Genomic DNA, 19,856 nt, shown 5'->3' with positions numbered 1-19,856 from the left:
GTACGATCCACATGTGACAAGCACGGAATAGTTAGTTTATTAACACTAAAACTACCAACGTTTGTTGTGTATCTATTTTCACCAACTGGTCAAAATGACCGATGATTTGTACTCGCAAAGTATTAAATTCAAAATATCTTTATTCAAGCAGGCATTTACATGCGCTTTTGTATTGACGATTATTTTAAGATTATTGGTAATAAGCTATCACCATTTCGGGATTCTGATCTGTTAGGAAGAGTTGCTCAGACACTCATCAGTAACACAGAGATGAAGCTCGCAACCCTGCGCGCTGTGAAGGCCGTGACGGCTAATTGGCGGTACTGGAACGCCGCCGCCGCGAGCGCATGGGAAAGAAACAGTGGCTTTGTGAAAATCCATGCGCGTACGCGTGTTGTTCGCGGGCCCGGCATTCGCGCGCTAGCGGCGCGCAGCGCGGCCGGCAATTCGCGTTTGGGAGCACCCGCGAGAACGTACAGCGCGACTGTACCACTCGGTGTTTTGGTTGTGATTACGCGAGCCTGCGGAATGGAAGCGTTGACCTCGACTGCACCGTCGCACACGACGCTCCCCGGTCCGGACGACGAGGTTTTGTGTTTGTTTTTCACGGGCCCAATATCGCGTATTTTCGCTCGATCACTTCGCGGCCATTGGCCTCCGTTTTTTCTTTACCTTTTCTTTATTTACCGGTAGTGTCGTGCGGTTGACCCACATCGTGTGATATTTTGAAACACCACCAGTGTACTTGCGGCTGTAACATTGAATGTGGCGATAAGGGGATCGTGGCATTGTTTACTTGTTTTGTGCTAGTAATTTACGAGCGTGAAGTTTCAAATGGCATGTTTCGGATTACAATTGTCGATGTTTCGATACAGCGCGATATCGGATTCCGCGCCGATTGTAATGAAATAGTTTATTATATCAAAGTTATTTCTCAATGACAAGGCTGACTTGTGTTCTCTTATCTGTCTTGGAAGGATACAAATTATGCGGTTCGTACAGGAGGTAATTGAAGCCGGTTTATTAGGTTAATTGTGTATTAAAATTTGTTCGACCTTTCCGAGCGAATTAAGTGATGGCCAAGAGCGATGTCGATAAGATGCATAAAAGTAAGTATGTAGTCATCGGGCCCTCACTACAATCTGTTTGTTATTAATCAACATCACTACGTCCGGAACTGTTTCGTTTGTTTGTCCGCTGCGTCCGGAGAGATTGTCCTGATTTATCGTCTTTATACAAACAAACCGCCGCTCGTAATGAATTGTAAATTGTCCGCGTAGTCCGGATGAAATACGATCCGGCTGCCAGAGTTCGGAATCATTTGGCCATTTTAATGACTGCTCGGTCGCATTTGGTCTTGATTCCCCGTACACTCCACTCCGTATGACTCAGTAGCCAAATTAGCATAGGTAACATTGCTACAACTCTACAATCTGAATGCTCTCTTATACCGCGCTTACAATGCAGAAATCCACACTATTATGCGCCTTATTATCATAGTAATAAAGTTCACGAAACATTTATTTCGGCAACGACTTAAATGGGTCTGTTGCTGTGAACAACTGATTTATCGTACGTTTCTTATACAGAGCTGGTTGTATTACGGGTCGTTTTAAGTACGCGCGAGTACAGCGTGACGCAGTGAATGGAGATTGACCCTTATTTTTATGCACGGAGAACACGTTTTACCGCGAAGCGTATCGAAGCGATAACTCCAGTGAACCGACCAGTCGGCGGAACTGGGAAACGACCGACATTTTCATCAAACGATCTCTATTGAATGCTTCAAACAATGGTTTTAACCGTTTCTTTTGGGAAACCGTTCAGGCCAAATTGATTTTGGGATATCCGCAGAGTGCTTGCAATGTCGACTGTTTTTCACTGAATTATTACGATTTGGTTGAAAGGTAATCAAATAAATTTTTTATCATTATCGAATAGGGGGTTGTTTAAATAGTGGCGAACAATACAGTCTGCAATACAATTGTATTTTTTAATTATTCAATAAGCATCAGATTCGCTTTCCATCTTGAGATAAAACTCGAGCTGGCCTTCAATAACATTGACACATTGTTGTTTGGCGGGTGACAAAATAGTTGGTACGTAACAATATGAACATGTTAAGGAATTGGTTCCATCGGCATTTCTGCTGCACAAATTGAAATAGAATCTTTGTCCAAAAGGTAGTCTCAAGTCTTTTGTTTTAATTGTTTTATGGCCCTACATGATGACGTCACTGGTATAAGATATGATTTAATTTTGATGTAACACCAAGTTCACAATTCTTATGTTAATCAATTAAATACGTTTTTATAACGAGTCACGATGACGCATGCTGCCGAATCGTGTGTAGTTTTTTGTGAATTGTACTCGTTCAACAATAATGATATGTATACATGTCTCAAACTAAACTCAATTCGAAGTTAATTATATTTTGAAGTACCCACTAAAGATTAAATTAATTAATTTTTAAAATAAGAATCAACCATTGAAATGTCAATGAACCCGAGCAGTTTATAGATTTTTTTTTATAATTTGTATATTACCTTGAAGGTAAACAGTTTCCATCGCTGCTGAAAAAAAAGGTTGATACAGATAAAAAAAAGTGAAAAGAGTTAAGTTAAAATTTGTTAGTGGTTTTTACGAATCATTCATATTTAATACGTAAATAGTTTTATATTTAAAAGATCATACCGACTCGACTTATTTTATTAAAATAGATTGTAGGTATACAGGCTGATTGGGAATAGGTAGTTAGTTTTTAACGAGTGAATAAAAAAAAAGAAGGGTGTACCATATTAAAAATCAATAATAATAATAATATATCAAAAAATCATTTTTAAAATTACTATCTGTCTGTGCAATCTGTCTGTGCAAACTCTATACTGCCAGTAGCTATTGACCAGTCGTATTCCTAAAGTGTGATAGCTATATACAGGTTGATTAAAAATAGATGTGAAAGCTTAAAAGATTTCTGCCGATAAATGTGGCATTACTTTACCCGTAACAAATAACTTTTGACACCCATAACCTATCGTCCTGTATTTAAACTTTATATTAGTTTATCTGTAATTAGGAAAGAAATTAATTAAAAAATAACAATGTCATAAATATGAGGTTTATGAATGAGGTTTATTGCATTGGTTTGCGGTTTATGCAGACCACTTCCAACCGGGTATCTTCGAGGGATGCTTATATCCAGCCGTGAACGTACTACGGCTTATTTGAAGATTATGAAAGAGTTTAGAATTAAATTAATGATTTATCATCAGATATATCATAAACTTTATTAAAACTTGCATAATAAAAAATTGCTTCGATGTTACTTGAAAGATCACTTTTATTTTTGATTCCACGATTGAGATTTTTTTACAAACAATTACTGAATACACTGAGTATTAAGATATTGGGTAACTTTGTAACGCATGTAGATTTTTAATCGATACACGTTTTTATTTAAATTTAATCGATTTTAATTATTATAAAACATCGATAAAGGTGCGGGTTCAGTGCTCATGTTTGGAGCTTTCACTCAAGGCCGAAAATAACCGATTGGTGATACGAGAGCGTCCCGTTTCCGCTTCACTTCTCCGGCCGTGCACGCCGACGTTTGTCACTTTCGTGCACGCGTCGAACACCCTTAGTCAGACAAGGACGGTTGACTGGATAGTCTTGCGGGTGACTTCGATTAAGAGAAAGTATGGACAAATGCAATAATTGCACGGCTTTCTAGCGGTTAACATGTTAGTTTTTTATATACGCTACATAGGTCTTATAACAAATGTATTTTATTTTAATTATAGCCAATTGTATCTGTGTTATTAAGTACTGTTATATTCATACATAGGCAAATTTACAGCCGCTAAACTGTTCTTGGAGAGTGCTTTATACGGAATTTTTCTATAAGATCGAATCAGGGATGAGGATTTCCGTAGAAGAATGAAAGTTAATGACAGTCCAGCGAGTTGGCAAGTTTAAGTGACAGTGAGCAGGAGACAGCGCGGAACTGATGGCCGCTGGGACCTTAAGGTTTTGTAGCATAATATGCTTTAACCATGAGATAGACACACTACCTTTTTAGAGTCGTCGAAAGACGCTAAATGCAGGCCAAGATCTCTAGAGGAAGCCACTGTCCAGCTGTGGACGTCGTTTGGCCGAAAGGATAACGATAAAGATATTCATAAAGACAATCCATTTCAGTTCATAAGTGTATGTTTAGGAAATACATTGCGTAGGCGGTTAAGGGTATTGAAAAAGAGATTTGGCTTTAAGAAGGATTGTGTTGGTAAATAATGAGGACTGTAAATGTATTCAGGGACACGTATCTTGTTTATGGTAAAATAAATTCTCTGAATTTAAATATTGATAAAATGTACGTATATACATGATCTCATAAGCATTGGTATTATTTTGGTATAGGATTTTGCGTAAATAATGTATTTTATTATTACATCAAAGATGTAAAGAAAAATTTTAACATAAAAAAATAAAAAATTATGTCATACGTAACTATCGGTGTTAGGCTCTCATGAAGATTTGTTGTCAGTACCTTTTTTACTTCTCCCAAGGATGGCAATATTAAATAAGATTTTTTTTGTTTCAAATTTTCAAGTGTCTTTAGAGACATGGCAAAGTTACGCGATACATAACAATAGTTAAAGAGCACAAACTGGCAAGCACAGTGTAGGAGGTCCTCCGATAAGGATGCAGGCCGCTTCCTAAAGGTCTTATTAGAAATCTATGGCGTAGATCTATGCACGGAAAATGATGATTACAAAATAGCTTATTGGTGATAGCTTTTAGTATTTTAAACCTTTACCGATCCTCTCATAGCCCGTGTTCAAACGAAGGCGGTCAGGACAGGTTCGTGTCGCTTCCGAGTAATCCTCGCTTCGTATGACTTACACTGCACTATACACCTACACGGGTATAGTCCCCCTTCGTGCGTTTTCGATCTCATCTGGGATACGATCGCCCTGCGTAAATTTTTAGCCGGACCCACTGTTTCCGCGGACTCAATTTAGATAAAGCTGCACAAAGCCTAAATCGACTAGCAGCACAACTTCAAACACGTCAAATACATATAAGACCTTCTATATGCGTATATATTTCTTTACCTGTTTCTATAAATGCAGTAAATTATCTAAAGTACAGGATACGACCTGCTTAGATGTTATTTTATTAAAGTAAATATTGAATAATAACAAGCTTATTTCGTTAGAATTACGATTTAAAACTAGATTCGCAAGCGGAAACTTTGGCCGGCGTTAAATGCCATGTGAATATTCACACAATTATGTCATTGGTGAGCGATTCCGCGCGAACATTCTGTCGGTTCGAGTCGCCCGATCTGTGTTAATGGTTTATTTGCTTGTTTCGTGGACGTTAGACGTTAGCGTCTATTGTTATGGCACATTCATTTGCGGTATTATATACGAATTTATTGATGTGCTGGCGTCCTCTTATTATATATACAGTTATGCCTAAGGCTCGTTGTTATTTGATATTGCTAGTTTCCTTGTAGAAGCCTTCCAGGCAATACGACTGAGATATAACTAAATTTTGGCTATAAAGCATCAGCTACGATATCGATTTGTTAGTTTTGTATCTAAATCATGTTGCTAGTGATATATGAGCCGTCTAAAGATAAAGGGCGCGAATGACTTGACGCACATGAGATATTTGAGAATAGTTGGCCTGATATATGAATACCCTAACACTCTTGTATCACCAGGCTTGTGGTAGAAGAACTACAAATACGCGCAGCCTATAACTTAGCTCATGAACTCTGTAAGGCACCACGGCACGACTTGAAATATTTCGGAAAATAAAAACGTTTGTACAAGTTGAGTTTGTTTACATATGTATTAGGAAAAATTGATTATGTATTAATAAATACAAAGTCTGGTGGATATAAATATAAAAAATAGCGATGAAACGTAACGTTAACACTAGATATTAAACAAAAATTTTCCCTAGGCCTCACATAACTAATAACTCCTTTATGGGCAATTGTGTGTTTTTTTTATTAATATTAGAACATGGGAAAGAATTGTTCTATTGGTCCATGTTTGCGAGTTATCGATAAAAACACAACTCTACTGAGTTTTTTTTGAGCTCTCACATCAGACTGCGTATTGGCCTTTGTGGCCAAGTATTTTAAGTTTATGAAGAAGCTTTTATCAAAATGGATACTTCTATCAATGATATACAAGTCTTTAAATTGTACAAAAACGAAGTTAAAATAACACAAACAGGTAGTAGAATTAGTCAACTTCGCTGGAAGCCGCTAAATGCGGGTAGCGCAGGGCTGATCCTGATGGCGATCTTTGGGGAAGGCCTAAGCGTTACAGTGGGTGTATATCGGCTAAAAAAGAAGAAGAAAAAGACACTCTATAAAAATCAACGGTATTAGAAATAATAATGATATAAATGAATGAATGTAATCGTTAATTTTTGTCTCTAAGCAATATCATTATTATTCTCATGTCACGGTAATAAACCATAACTTAGCTAATTCTTGTCTCCAGTTTTATTTGGTGCAATTTATGTGAAACATCGTGCAAACAGATTTTGGCTAACGTTCAAAAGTTAAGGCGCCAATATTTGTTATTTAGGTTAATGTGCGAATAACCAAGGTTATCATGATATGGATATGCGATATGAATTCTTACAAGTAATTTGATCCTGTGCACAGTGTGACGCCGTCGGTTCAATAAATCGGTTAAGTAAATATAACTTATAAAGTTTTATGTAACTTTGCTTATGTTAGTACATTCCGATTAAAGTGTCGCTAGTGGTATATTAGCGGTAGACGTATTAAGGCGATATTGACTAGACGCACAGGAGATGTTTAAGAACAGATGTTTTGACATTTCTATACAATTTCACGCTTTTTTTTATCGAGTTTAAGGCGACAGAAAAGCACGCAGCCTATATCTTGGCTCATGGATTCTCTAAGGCATCTTATGATATATTATTCAAAAAAACATATTTTTGTTATAATATAGTGTACATAAATATAAAGACGGTATTACACTAACAACTTAAATAAAAAAAACTTCGTCCTTCGCAGCAAGTAATGTAACGGTATGTGTATGCCGCCTTACTCAAGTCCATGTAAACCAGCATCTACGTTCTTAGAGATCACGTCCTAGTTTCTGTAGCCATACTTCAAATATACAATTACATTTGTTTCGTTATTAATATATATGAAAATCGACCGATTTATATTTGTTATAAGGAAATAATAACATATTTTTCTTTACGATTTATATTATGTTAGTAGCTGTTTATATGATAGAAAAGAAATAGGTTACCGAGTTATCATTTTATATAAAATCGTTAAGAATATAGGCAGTATTTATAACAATATATAATGTTTTAATTGTTAGGAGACTGGACGGAGGTATTGTCGGGTGAATCATGATTAAAAATATAACTATTATGGTTGCGGTTCCAAAATGTTTACCTTTACGCTTATCAACATGAAGGGAAACACTGACCGTAAAATGGGATGTCCTGTTCTAAAGTGTATGTCTCTACATAACATTGCACGCTTCGTACCTTTATTAATTCGAGGCCGTATTTAATAGGCCGTACCATCTGTCCCCTTTTGTTTTTATTGTTTCGATATGACATCACGTATACGGACATGTTATTGTAACAGCGGTATAGTTTTAGATGAAGTCGATCAATTCTCGAAATTTGTCGGACAGTGTCGAGATATGCATAAATGGTAAGTGCTCCATTTTAAATGGACTGTATCAATTGACGCCATCTTTTCTATTGCGCTTAATTTATGTTTTACATTTGTGGTGTCACTTCCAACTACAATAACATACATGAATTGTCTTATTATTTTGAAATTGAATTAGAAATATTTCTTGTGCGGTATTCACTGAACGTGCTTGATTTAATAGATAGAAAACGCTTGTATTTGAAAATGTCACAGTCGAACAGATTATATTTCTTACTTCGCTTTCGCAATGAATGAGTAATACATGAGATATTAATTTAAAAGAAATATATCAGTTTTTAATCATTTCAACTTTTTTTAAACTCCATTGAAAGTTTAAAACGTGTACTACGAGGGTCAAACTGAAAGTTCTTAGAAAATCAAAAACTAAGCATTCTAGCAAGTTATTAGTTTTATTATAACTTTTCAAAATAGCGTCCATTTACATCAATACATCGCTGCATTCGATGGAACCATTGAGAAAAGCACCTTGCCCACTCGGCCTTAGGGGTCTCTTCGACGGCGTTTTAAAACGCAGCCACTGCTTCTTCGGCGTCCATAAAATGTTTTCCTCGAAGTTTTTCTTTTATTTTCGGGAATAAATAAAAATCGCAGGGTGCGAGGTCGGGGCTATACGGCGGGTGACCCAGTAACTCCACGTCTGAGGTCGCCAAATAGTCGATCGTTTGCCTGGCGGTGTGCGACGAGGCATTGTCGTGATGAAGGAGGATCCTGCTGCGAGGTCGTTTCTCTCGAACTTTTTCCAAGACAAGTGGCAAACAGTTGTTAGTGTACCACTCTGCATTAACCGTTTTCTGATCCCCTAAGACAACTGTCGCGTAATGACCTGTCTTTCCGAAGAACGAGGCCACCATCTTTTTTCCAACACTTCGACCTCTCTTCTCTTTAGTTGGCAACTCTTCGGAAGGAAACACCCACTGAGCAGACTGTCTTTTGGTTTCCGGATCATAACAGTAAATCCAGATTTCGTCACCCGTTAGTATGTCGAACACAGCATTTGAGTCACCTCCGTTAAATTTTTGGATCATTTCTCGGCACCAATCAACACGGCGGAGTTTTTGAGCCTCGGTCAAATTATGCGGTATCCAGCGGGCACAAAGCTTCCTGACCGCTAAATGTTCATGGAGGATTTTGTGCACTTGACTCATACCTATGCCTAGACTTGTCCGAATCTGCTGATAGGTCACTCTTTTGTCAGTCTCTATCATACGCCGCACAACACTGATATTGTCTTCAGTCGTTGCTATAGAAAGCCGTCCCTCACGCAAATCATCGGTGAGATTAGTTCGACCACGTTTGAATTCATTAAACCAGTTGTAAACTGTGGCACGAGATGGGGCTTCATCGTGAAAAGCCAATCGAAGTCTATCATAACTTTCTTGTTGACTTATATGACATCGAAAGTCGTAAAAAATCATTGCACGAAAATTTTCTCGGCTTAAATTCATTCTGACGTGCACAGACAATTTTCAATTTGCCGCCAAATCGTAAAACAAATGACAAATGAATGAAATGTATACTCAATATTATTGGTAAAGAGTTCTATTTTCAAAATTTAAACTTATTTTTTTAATATAATGCTTTTAAGTTGCCAGTTCTAAAAACTTTCAGTTTGGCCCTCGTATGTTAACACTAGTTGACATTATAAACTTCATGTCTTAGATATAAATATTTAATTCGTATTTAAAATAAATAAATAGTTTTTATTTCCTTTTTTACATACAACGTATTTTCTGGTGAGTAAATAAATCGTGTTGATACTTTTTCGTCATGGAAATAGGTGATATAAAATTGGCCATGTGACAACAGGAATTTTTTGACTTTGATGCCTATAAAGTGCAGCGTATGCATGTTTCTATTTTTGTATCTGATGCTATATCGTTAAAGTTTGGACCATTTTTTATTCCCACAATAAGCGAAAGTAGCTTTTTATATTTTCCTCTTGTTGTCTTTACGTACGAATCGGGTCTATTCCGTTTTTAAACGAATCTTTTCTGGGGCATTCGCTTGCGTTACGTCACTCCGTTAATGCCCGCGGATACTAAACACGAGCACATTGCGCGAGTTTGTTGTTAATTGAGATGTACCATACAACGGGAATTAGAGACAATTTGTACGACGGAGTCGTTAAACTCCAGCGCGGTACAATTAAACGCCTGAAGAGATTCTTAAGCGGCTTAATAGACAGTAGGTCGTTGGTGTTAGCCGGCTGCGGTTGGAGCCGTTTTGTACTGCAGCTGTGACATTGAATTTGAGCATGTTTTTGAAAATAGCCCAAATAGACCTTATTGATATCTGCACTATCTTTTTAAAACATTGCTTTTTTACCTCAATGACATATGCACTATCAGTTATGAATTATTAGTACTTAGTATCTTTTAGATATATCAGTGCTTAGATAATGTTTGAATTTAAATAAAAGGAAAACAGATGGCCGCTCGGACTTTGAGGTTCTGGAGCCAAGGCCACAAACCGGTAAGCGCAGCGTAGATCGTCGGAAGATAAACTAACTGGTTTTATTCGAAGTAACCTAACTTCACCCAGAGAGGCCTATGTCCAGAAGTGATCAAATGGGAAAAAAAAGATTATATTGCTTTTAAATATATATATATATATAAAAGAAATAATTACTTTAATAATTGAAACAGAAACAGTATTATTACATGTATGTTATTATAGCAATATTAAATTCAGTATTATGCTACCGAAATCGCTGTACCGCGCCTAAGGTATTTGCAAGACGAGACGCGCGGAGATACTCCCGAATCGTTGAGTTGACGCAGCCATTATGTTCCATCAGTCCGCCATCAACACTCGGAGCGGATGCGATCATGCTTTTTTTTTCTCAGCCATCACCTCGTCCCGCTTGCGCAGTATAGCGATTCCGGTAGGTGAAATAATATTCTTTATTATATATCAAAAGCTTAAGGTCTTATATTCTTTAAAAAAAAAAAAACGAAAAACGTAGCACCAATTTAAAATGCAAACTTGAAATTATTCGAAAAATAAATCACGTTTATCTTTTTCACAAACTGTATCGATCGACTTACAGACATAATTGGCGTCAATTGAATGACTCGAGTACTGATTTAAACCCAATTTACTTGCTCTGATAGCAACGCGATTATTGCGAACGGTACATGAAATATTTAAAATTCAATTCCAAGAATACACGATGTAAGGTAAATAAATTACCATATTTGTAGAAATTTAATTTTTAGCGTACGGTATAAAATGTTATAAAGTACAAGTAAGTATATCAATTAAAACTATGTCTCAGATGTTGAAAACAGGTATTTGTTAGTAAGAAAAGGACCAATATTTTGCCGCTTCCGCACATGCAGCGGCAGTCGTGCAACGAAATGCACCGCCCGCCAGCCCGCTGATAAATGCGTATGCGGCAAACAATGCGAATCACACAACCGCCTCCACCAAATTACTCAACACGCGCTTCACCCCCCCACGGGGCATCCTCAGGAGCCATGTCACATAGTACACCGATTAGTGCCAAACACAGAGTCCACTCTATAGGACTCTGTGTTTGTGGGTGGTGCATTTCGTTGCACGACTGTCGCTGCATGTGCGGAAGTGGCTAAATATTGGTCCTTTTCTTACTTAGGATGGACTTCCGCGAGGTAACACCTGATTCCATTAAATAGGTATTTGTTAATTTTTTTAAAAGTTCTTTTTTTGGACTTGACTGTCTCTGCTGCCCAAATGACATTAGCAGATTCCTGGGGTTTGAAGTGGGAGGGCGTAGATGACACCAGACCTAAAACCTCTTTTAAGGTAGCGAAGCACGAGGTATTTCAGGAGAGTCTCGGCTGTAGCCGCTACATACTTCGGATTCTAAGGCCGCCAAGCTCTTAGATCGTTTCGGTTATCGCTTCATAGAGTCACTATGTCGGAGGTCCTTAGGGCTGTCACTCATAGATTAAAAATTATTCTAATAATAATTGCATGTGCTAATTACAGCGAAATTATCATGAGATGCTATCGTGCGAATATATATGAAATAAATCCATTTATCTGGGTCATGTCACACTCTAGAACTATGCAGATTTTACACTTCTTTTTTGTTTCCTCATGGACAACATCAACAGGATGGTAACAAAAATTGGTATAGTTTTTCCAGACAACAGTGAGAGTGTCAGATTGTTTATATATAATGTAGGTGTATTCTACATTGAAATTGGATATTATTGGTGTTCTAATTTAATATTGTTTAAATCGGGGATGGAGCGTCGTTGAATGAAAACTTAACAGAGCAGTTCACGGGGAAGGAGAACAAAGGTCCAATTATCCGTAACGAGGAAATCCTTTTCAGTGCGCCGAGGTAACAGCCCATCTGCATTTTTTCTTATTGAAGTTGTACGCGAATGCCCCTGGTGCAAACGAATCACTCAACGTCGGATGATTTATGCACTAATCTCTATTTGATAAAATTCCTTTATATATCCTCTTCATCTTATCTGCGGAACTTCCGCTGTTAGACATAGGTTTCATATAAATGTATGAAGGAGATAGGTCGTTGAGTAAAAGTTCGTCGAACGTATAAGAAACACTGTTTTCAATATTGCTAGTCGATTTGGTTCTTAATTCTCTGTTGGCTTGTTTCTATGCTTTTTTTTCTCGTGATCCCTTCAGCTTCCATATTTTGCCGCTATATATATATATATATATATATATATATATATATATATATATATATATCCATTTTGCAAGTACAATTTTAAACTGCGTGTGGTAGGTACTGTGCGAGCGAGACATACTATTGGTTGATTGGACGATTCCCATATGTACAATAGAACCAGTTGGAAGCGGCCTGTATTGTCTTTTGACGACATAAAAAAGGCTATCTATCCACCTTCTGGAAGTACGTTCTATGCTGCGCTTGCCGGCTTGTGCCGTCTACTTCAAAATCATTAGACCAATGTATACCAAACTTTTTTGTACCATACACACCCTAGCCCTTCTAAAATTCATACGCCTCCCTATGTAATGTACGTTATTTTTATATTAAAGCATAATTGTTAAACTCTTGTAGAATTCATTTTCGAATTGCCCCCTTAACAATCAAATTGCTACCTGTGGAGAGCGGGCCCCGCGTTGTCAAACAATGCTTTATACCATCTGTCATTGCACCAGCGTAATAATCAACCAAATACATTATCATAACGTTTAGTGATAAATGTTTTTCTTCAACGTGCTTTGACCATCTTAATAATGGAATCAGGCTTTACCTTGCGGAAGTCCATCCTAAGTAAGAAAAGGACCAATATTTAGCCACTTCCGCACATGCAGTGGTAGTCGTGCAACAAAGTGCACTGCCCGCCAGACCGCTGATAGGTGCGTAATACGCACTGGATATGCGGAAGTGGCTAAATATTGGTCCTTTTCTTACTGATCTTAATAATAACTCACACTCTGTCAATTTGTTTGAGTTATTTTTTCTTCAATCTTTCCTTCTCTTTCCGTCACATTGCGGTGTCATTTTTAAACGACCCTTTAGGGCCTTTATCCAAATTTTTCCATTAAAAGCAGACAGTCTCAAAACCTCTTGCATTAGGATTGATTTTAGGAATTTCGTCGTGTTTATTTTTATTCAAATTAGCTACCTAAACGACATTTTTGTTAAAAGAACTGTAAATAGTCAACGTGTATGTTGTTTGGCGCATGAAAATTTATTAAAATGTTATTAAAAAAGTTGTAAAATTTAAAAGTGGAATGAAATGTTTCTGCTTCATAAAAATATTAATTTATTCAGGCAAAAGGCATGAAATCAATATAATACCGCGTGAGAACTATCGTTCATTGAATATTTTCAAATAGAGGCGTCCATCAAATCGCGAAACGGGAATCGTAAACCGAGGCGGTCTTATTGCCTCCAGTGGGATTGCTTCGAAGTGAGAAAATTGCCAAAATAAAAATGTTAACTCCAGGTTTAGGCTTCTTTATATCCTAAGTCGTGACATCGTATTTTATAGAAACATATACCAGCTGTTTTATATTGTAAACTGTGAGAAAATTATTACCGAAATACATTAGCTCAAGATTTATTACTTTTGTACTTGTTAAATCTTTAATCACAAATGTATAAGCTTTACATGGCTGAATGTAAATTGTATGATACACTGTAATACAAAACATAAGGTCTAAAAATAACATACAACATATTGTAATGAATAACATTATAATAATATAGCAAAAAAATGCGTTTTCAATATACGGATTACTATATATTAAAATTAATTATTGTTAACTTTTAATAGCAAAAATAAATTACTGTACCATATTTCAGAGTTAGTTACTAATCACTGGGTAATTGGAAAAAGATTTAAAAGTTTTAAAGCTTTTTGCTAACGAATGTGCTACACATTCACTCATTTAAAGTTTTTACATTTATTTACAATGACTCTGTATTTATTTATAGTATGTTAACAGATCATAAAAAGAAATCATGTGTAGTAGGCAAAAAAAAATAGTACAAGGATCGGTTTATCGTGAAACGCTATGTATTCCGGACAACCATTGTTTTGATTCTTTGAAAACCTTTGTTATGACTGAGAAAATAAAATAATTTTAATAAACCATTGGTTATAATAACAAATTTTGTGAACGGCGAAGGCCATTCTTGTTTAAAATCAGGGCGTCTTACAATGGAAAGATATCAGACAGGTTCTGCGCCACCCTCGTCACTGATAACGTTTACAGCAGCGCTGGGCGTAGGTATTTTATTACGGCGCTCCTCAGTCTCCTTTTGTTACGAGGTGACGGATTGTGATTCTACTCCAGGGCCTTTTCGCGTATTAAGACGTTTATATCTCTCCCAGATAACACTGGATTTATAGTAGACAGTATTCAAATGCTAATGTAAATTCCAAGGAACAGTTTGCATAACTTTACATACGTTAAATTAGCCTTTACACAAGCTTAGACGCCGTTTCTGAATATCCCCGACGAAAATCCCGAATTAGATTTGTTATATATTAATCGATTCGTCTAGACTCAATGTCTAAAAGTGTCCGCTATTTGACAATATCTATTGCGGGAAATATGCCAATGCCTATATATTCTATTCAGTTATTTATATTGTACTATAATGGGTCACCGTGGGTAACAAACACAAAACATCGTTTTATTTATAGTGAAGTGTCAGTAAAAGTGAAATGAAAAAGGAATGCAGTGATGGAACTTTTAACATACATCGGTACATTGAAGGCGTTGAAAATGATCGTACTATCGAACATGTTCCGCGGGAATCATCCGCAGCAACACTTGGGGACGACAGAGGTAGACGCGTCCGAAGAAAGAAGATCAACGGAGAAGTTTTCAAATAACCTAACGAACAGTTCGCTGAGGATGAGACGGCGGACACGCGAAAGTGTTAAACAAGAAATGGAACCATCGCAAACAGAAACCGAAAAGAGAATTTCAACAAGCGTTGACGCAATAACCAAAAGAGATATTAATAGTAAAGTGATATGCAGTGCCAAAGGTTTATTAGAAACTAATTTAGATGATTTATTTAACGACGTTCAGAAACTGGACGTTTGGGCTGATGATCCAAAGAGTTTGGGCGCGAGTGAACCAACGTTGAGTTTTAGTAATAAAAACTCTAAAGCAGCGAACAAGCGTGAATCTCTGGTGTCAGAAGATGATACGGCAGATGATACGGCGACTGACAGCGACTGCTTGGATGAAGTGGTTCGGGAGCAGAGGAAGTGCATGGGTGCACGGCGTTTCGGTCATATGCTACGAAGAGTTATTTCTAGAAACGGTAAGTTTTTTTTTTTATTTTCGTATTTAGAATTGTGATTGAATCAATTCTACTTATCAGTGATACGAGTACAAATAGGCTCTTAAAATATCCAGTGTCGAAAATTAAAACACAACTGTTGTTTTTTTTTTTTTTTAAAGTATTATTAAAAGATTCTGTTCGAATTAGTTGAAATTTATAAGGTACGGCAGCCGTCGAGCTTCCATCTACCCTCTCTTAAAATATCCTTTAAAATTAGTTTTAGATGCTTTTTATTGTCTATAGTAGTATTATATTTATCCTTTCTAAAATACTTACGCCCCCCTAATTAATATAATTATTATTTATGTTAAAGCAAAAGGGTTAAACTCATGTGAAGTCAAATTTGTGTTGCCCCTCATATCAATAATCCGCCCCCTGTGGGGCGTGAGCCCCACATTGGGAAATACTGGACTAGACCTACAAATTCCATGTAGACATAAGCCGTAAGAGCTCACAATTGAGTAGGCCGTTCGGATTTATAACCGAAGGCTGTATTAAGATCTAACATTAGCATGACAGCCAAGCCTCTTTAGCGATTAAAAAAAGTACCTTAAGGTAAGTCATATGCCATCTATATAATAAAAAATATATCGCTATTTTTTGCTTCCTCTATAGCTTATAAAATTCTTAGCATATTTCATTTATCTTTCTTATAAGTTTCCTAATACTTTGTGGAAGGTTCGCGTGGAAAAAAATAATTTCCTTAAATTATAACTATACTTGCATTTGTTACGTCGATAAATATATTGCTACGGCAGTTGTTGAATGTTTGTGGTATCCTTCAAATCCAAGTTTTTCACATTTGTATTGCTGTGTAGGAAAAAACAGACAGAAAGAAGATTGAATGATATTGCGTATCTAAAAGTATTTAAATACTTTTCTGATTTGTTAAGATTAGAATAAATTATTCATGGCTAAGGGTGCAATGGGATCTCTAGGAAGGAACCAGAGCGAGAGGCAGACCTAATGACATATAGGCTGACAAGATCGTGGTAACAGCAGGTCACGGTGTAGGTCCAAGTAGTTAAAGATAGAGAAAAATGTAAAGCTTTGGAGGAGGCTTTTACCCTGAGGGTGTCTATACAAATTTAACATATTTTATCAAATTTTTAAATTAAAAATTTTGAATTATTATCTATTCTTTCTATAGTTGCTAATGTCTTACTGCATGTTATTTATTTGTATGGATTGAACGAAGGATTAATTATTATCACCATTTTTAAGGTTGCAATGTCTCTAACATTAAGTAATAAAATTATAAAATAATGATACTGTTTATAAAATCAAATTACACAATTCTAAAATAAAATATAGAGTAATAAAAAATAAAAAGTACCGATAAAGTTGTCGGAGGTTGGAGGCGCGACAAATGAAGATGGCGACGGTCATTTATTTATTTTCAATTGTTGCAAATTGCTTGTCTCGCTCTGATTGAGCCGAGCGTCGTGGAACTGTTGCTTCGCGATGTTATCGCTGGGCCTTTCTATTACTATTGATTTAAGACAATGACATCAGTTGTGCCCAGCTAAATTAACGCTTATAGAAGTAATTTAGTTTTGATATATTAATGCCCATGTAACGTCGGAGAAAATATTACTGCTAAAGTCGACGTGTGAACATTTATATGCTAAACAAATAGATTTAGCAGTGTTAGTAAAAAGTGTGTGCGATGTTAGTTTTATCGACATCAAAGTTTCGAGAAATTTCTTTAATTCAATTAACATCGTAACGTCTTCACTGATCAACGAAACAACTCTATCTCGTGTGCGTCGTTATTTGTATCCACCAACAAGCAACTAAAAGTCGTCCACCCTTAATAATTACATCGGTAAGCCAATTACTTGTTTACAAAATATGTTTCTACCCTACTAATAAACTTTCAAAAACTATTCTATTTTACAATTTTACGATTTTACGGGTATCGTATTAAATCTCAAATATAAAAGCAGATAAACAACGGTGCAGGATTTCATATTAACAAAGAAGTGAGACCCTAGCATGTTTCTTTATATTGTTGTTTAAAAAAAGAATTAAAACGTCTTTTTAACACTAGAAAGACGGGGATACATACCTATACTGCCTAAAAGCAGTCAAAAAGACTATTGTGAAAAAATAACAAATGCGTAAAGAAATTTGTTTAATTGTAATTGTTAATATATTTTATATCACTAACAGTTATATAACAAGTTATTAATAAGTATTTACAATAAAAAAAATATTTTAGTTCGAAAATCTTTTTGGATGTACAAACTAGACTACGTATTAAGTTTAATAATTTTTTCGTATAACTTTACAAACCTAATAATAATATAATAATAATCAAATTATTAACACTAGTTATAGATTCATATGTCTCCTTTTTCGGATTGATTTATATTTTAAAACGTCCTTTTATTTTACTTTTATTTATTAATATTGGTTAATAAATGTTTGAGTGACTACACTAATCATGGCAGTTAATTTCATAGTTAAAATCTTTTTAAATTATTAATAACAGAGGTAAGCACATGGCTTCATGGGTAGTTTATTGTTCGAACAATGTCACAAACCAGGCTTAACTTCAGATTTTAGTTTAAGGTATTTATGTTTTAAATAGACCGGCAAAACGAAATCGTCTTAAAGACTTATAAGTGTTGTTTGTGTTATGATATGCTTTTTTTTGTTTTGTGAGCATTTGTAGTGAAGCGGTGGAGTAAAACTTGCGATTGTAGTTTGTGATAGAAGTTTGTGCTTTAAAAATTTGGGAATACAACTGCTCATACTAGCAGCGTCCCCTGCGTACCAACCCGCTTGCCAACTGTGGTGATTATGGTTTATACTCCCATAGATGTCTTTTGGGCGAGGCCTATGGCTATGCAACTGCAGCCCACTGGCAAAAACGACGACATTTTTGTTATCATTAGGATCTTTAAGACATGTGTTGTTTGTATTTTTCTAATTTAAAAAAAAATTTATGTTTGCCGAAACAGCTCATTATAGGTCTTGGATTTAATTCAGAGTGATTTTTGAATCAATATATTTGCTGCTCCTAAGTAAATTGAAGAATAGAGCCTATAGGAAGGCAAAATATCGAAACATACATCTAATCTATAGTAGATTCTTGTGTTAAATAACGGCTCCGTAACAATTATTTAAGAGTAAGCTAGTGTTACTTTGAGAATGGTAATGCATAGGTAGAAAAAATACGATTTAATGTTGAAATAAATGTTTTAGTTTATATCGAACAGCAATAGGGTTAAAGTGATCTACCCGGCGCGCTTCATTCGCTAATCCGTCCGCATCGGTAAGTTTTGGTAAACCCTGCGGCATCATTCCACTCCAGTTGCATTGCGGTCCTGTCACTGATTTAGATTTAATGGATATGGTATTCAATTAAATTATTTTAATTTACGTACGGCGATGCATATTTTTAGTTGAGTAAGATTCTACGTATAGAAACATCCATACGAAATGATCTTGACTTTTTTCAAGGTTTTGTTAATATGATAATTTAATGTACCAGATAGTAATGTAAAAAGTAGTTTATCATTTAAACCTTTGTATTATTTTCGTCGTCGTTGTTTCAATCGATGTTGGATATAACATAATAGGCACGGTACGCTTGGCAGGGGCCGTACGGCTGGCAATCGCATTGTGATATTATGGTTCGCAGAGGACGTTACTGCTGTGAGTAGTGACAATCCCATGTATTTAATGAACATAGTATAAATTATATAAGATTATATCCCGGGAATATAAACCGTCAAAATAATCATAACACTAACAACACTTATGTCTTTAAGACGATTTAGTTTTGAAGTGTAAATTATGTGAATACAAGATTGTATCCCGGGAATCGAACCCTCGTCCTATGATCGCAAGTCTCAGTCATCTACCGCTGGTTTACCACTGCTCATTGTATTGTTTTAAAGTACAGTAAAATTTAAACAGGAAAAGGACCAATATTTAGCCACCTCCGAACATGAAGCGGTAGTCGTGCAACAAAGTGCACCGCCCGCCAGCCCGCTGATATGTTATGCTTACGCAGCCCGAGTGATGTTACACCGATTAGTGCCAAACACAGAGTCCTGAAGATGCCCCGTGGAGGGGTGAAACACGTGTTGAGCGATTTGACGGTGGCAGTTGTGTAATTCGCATGGTTTCAGCGGGCTGGCGGGCCGTGAACTATGTTGCACGACTACCGCTGCCTGTGCGGAGGTGGCTAAATATTGATCCTTTTCATGCTTAGGATAGACTTCCGCAAGGTAACGCCTGATTCCATTAAATACAGTAAAATTGAAACAAGACGTACCGCCG

The 19,856-nt window shown here is 36.3% G+C and overlaps 1 protein-coding gene across 2 annotated transcripts in view; it reads left to right on the top strand.

The window, feature by feature from the left end:
• The window catches only part of aPKC (protein kinase C iota type), a 299,077-nt gene that overhangs the window by 20,625 nt on the left and 258,596 nt on the right, over positions 1–19,856 (top strand). Inside the window, exons 1-2 of one of the 2 annotated variants that reach the window (XM_068761465.1) lie at positions 404–588; positions 14,908–15,539. The exons of the other annotated variant lie outside the window; for it this stretch is intronic. Coding sequence (XP_068617566.1) covers positions 14,948–15,539 — 592 coding nt within the window. The 5' untranslated portion in view covers positions 404–588; positions 14,908–14,947. Of the gene's footprint in view, positions 1–403; positions 589–14,907; positions 15,540–19,856 lie in introns of those variants that run through there. 2 annotated transcript variants of the gene reach the window in all.

This window comes from Battus philenor, unplaced genomic scaffold, assembly GCF_028537555.1.
Source record: "Battus philenor isolate CCGP_79_NKW_IND1 unplaced genomic scaffold, ilBatPhil1.0.hap1 SCAF_15, whole genome shotgun sequence".
In the NCBI taxonomy this organism is placed as follows: domain Eukaryota; kingdom Metazoa; phylum Arthropoda; class Insecta; order Lepidoptera; family Papilionidae; genus Battus; species Battus philenor.
This window is presented reverse-complemented; position numbering and strand designations above follow the sequence as displayed.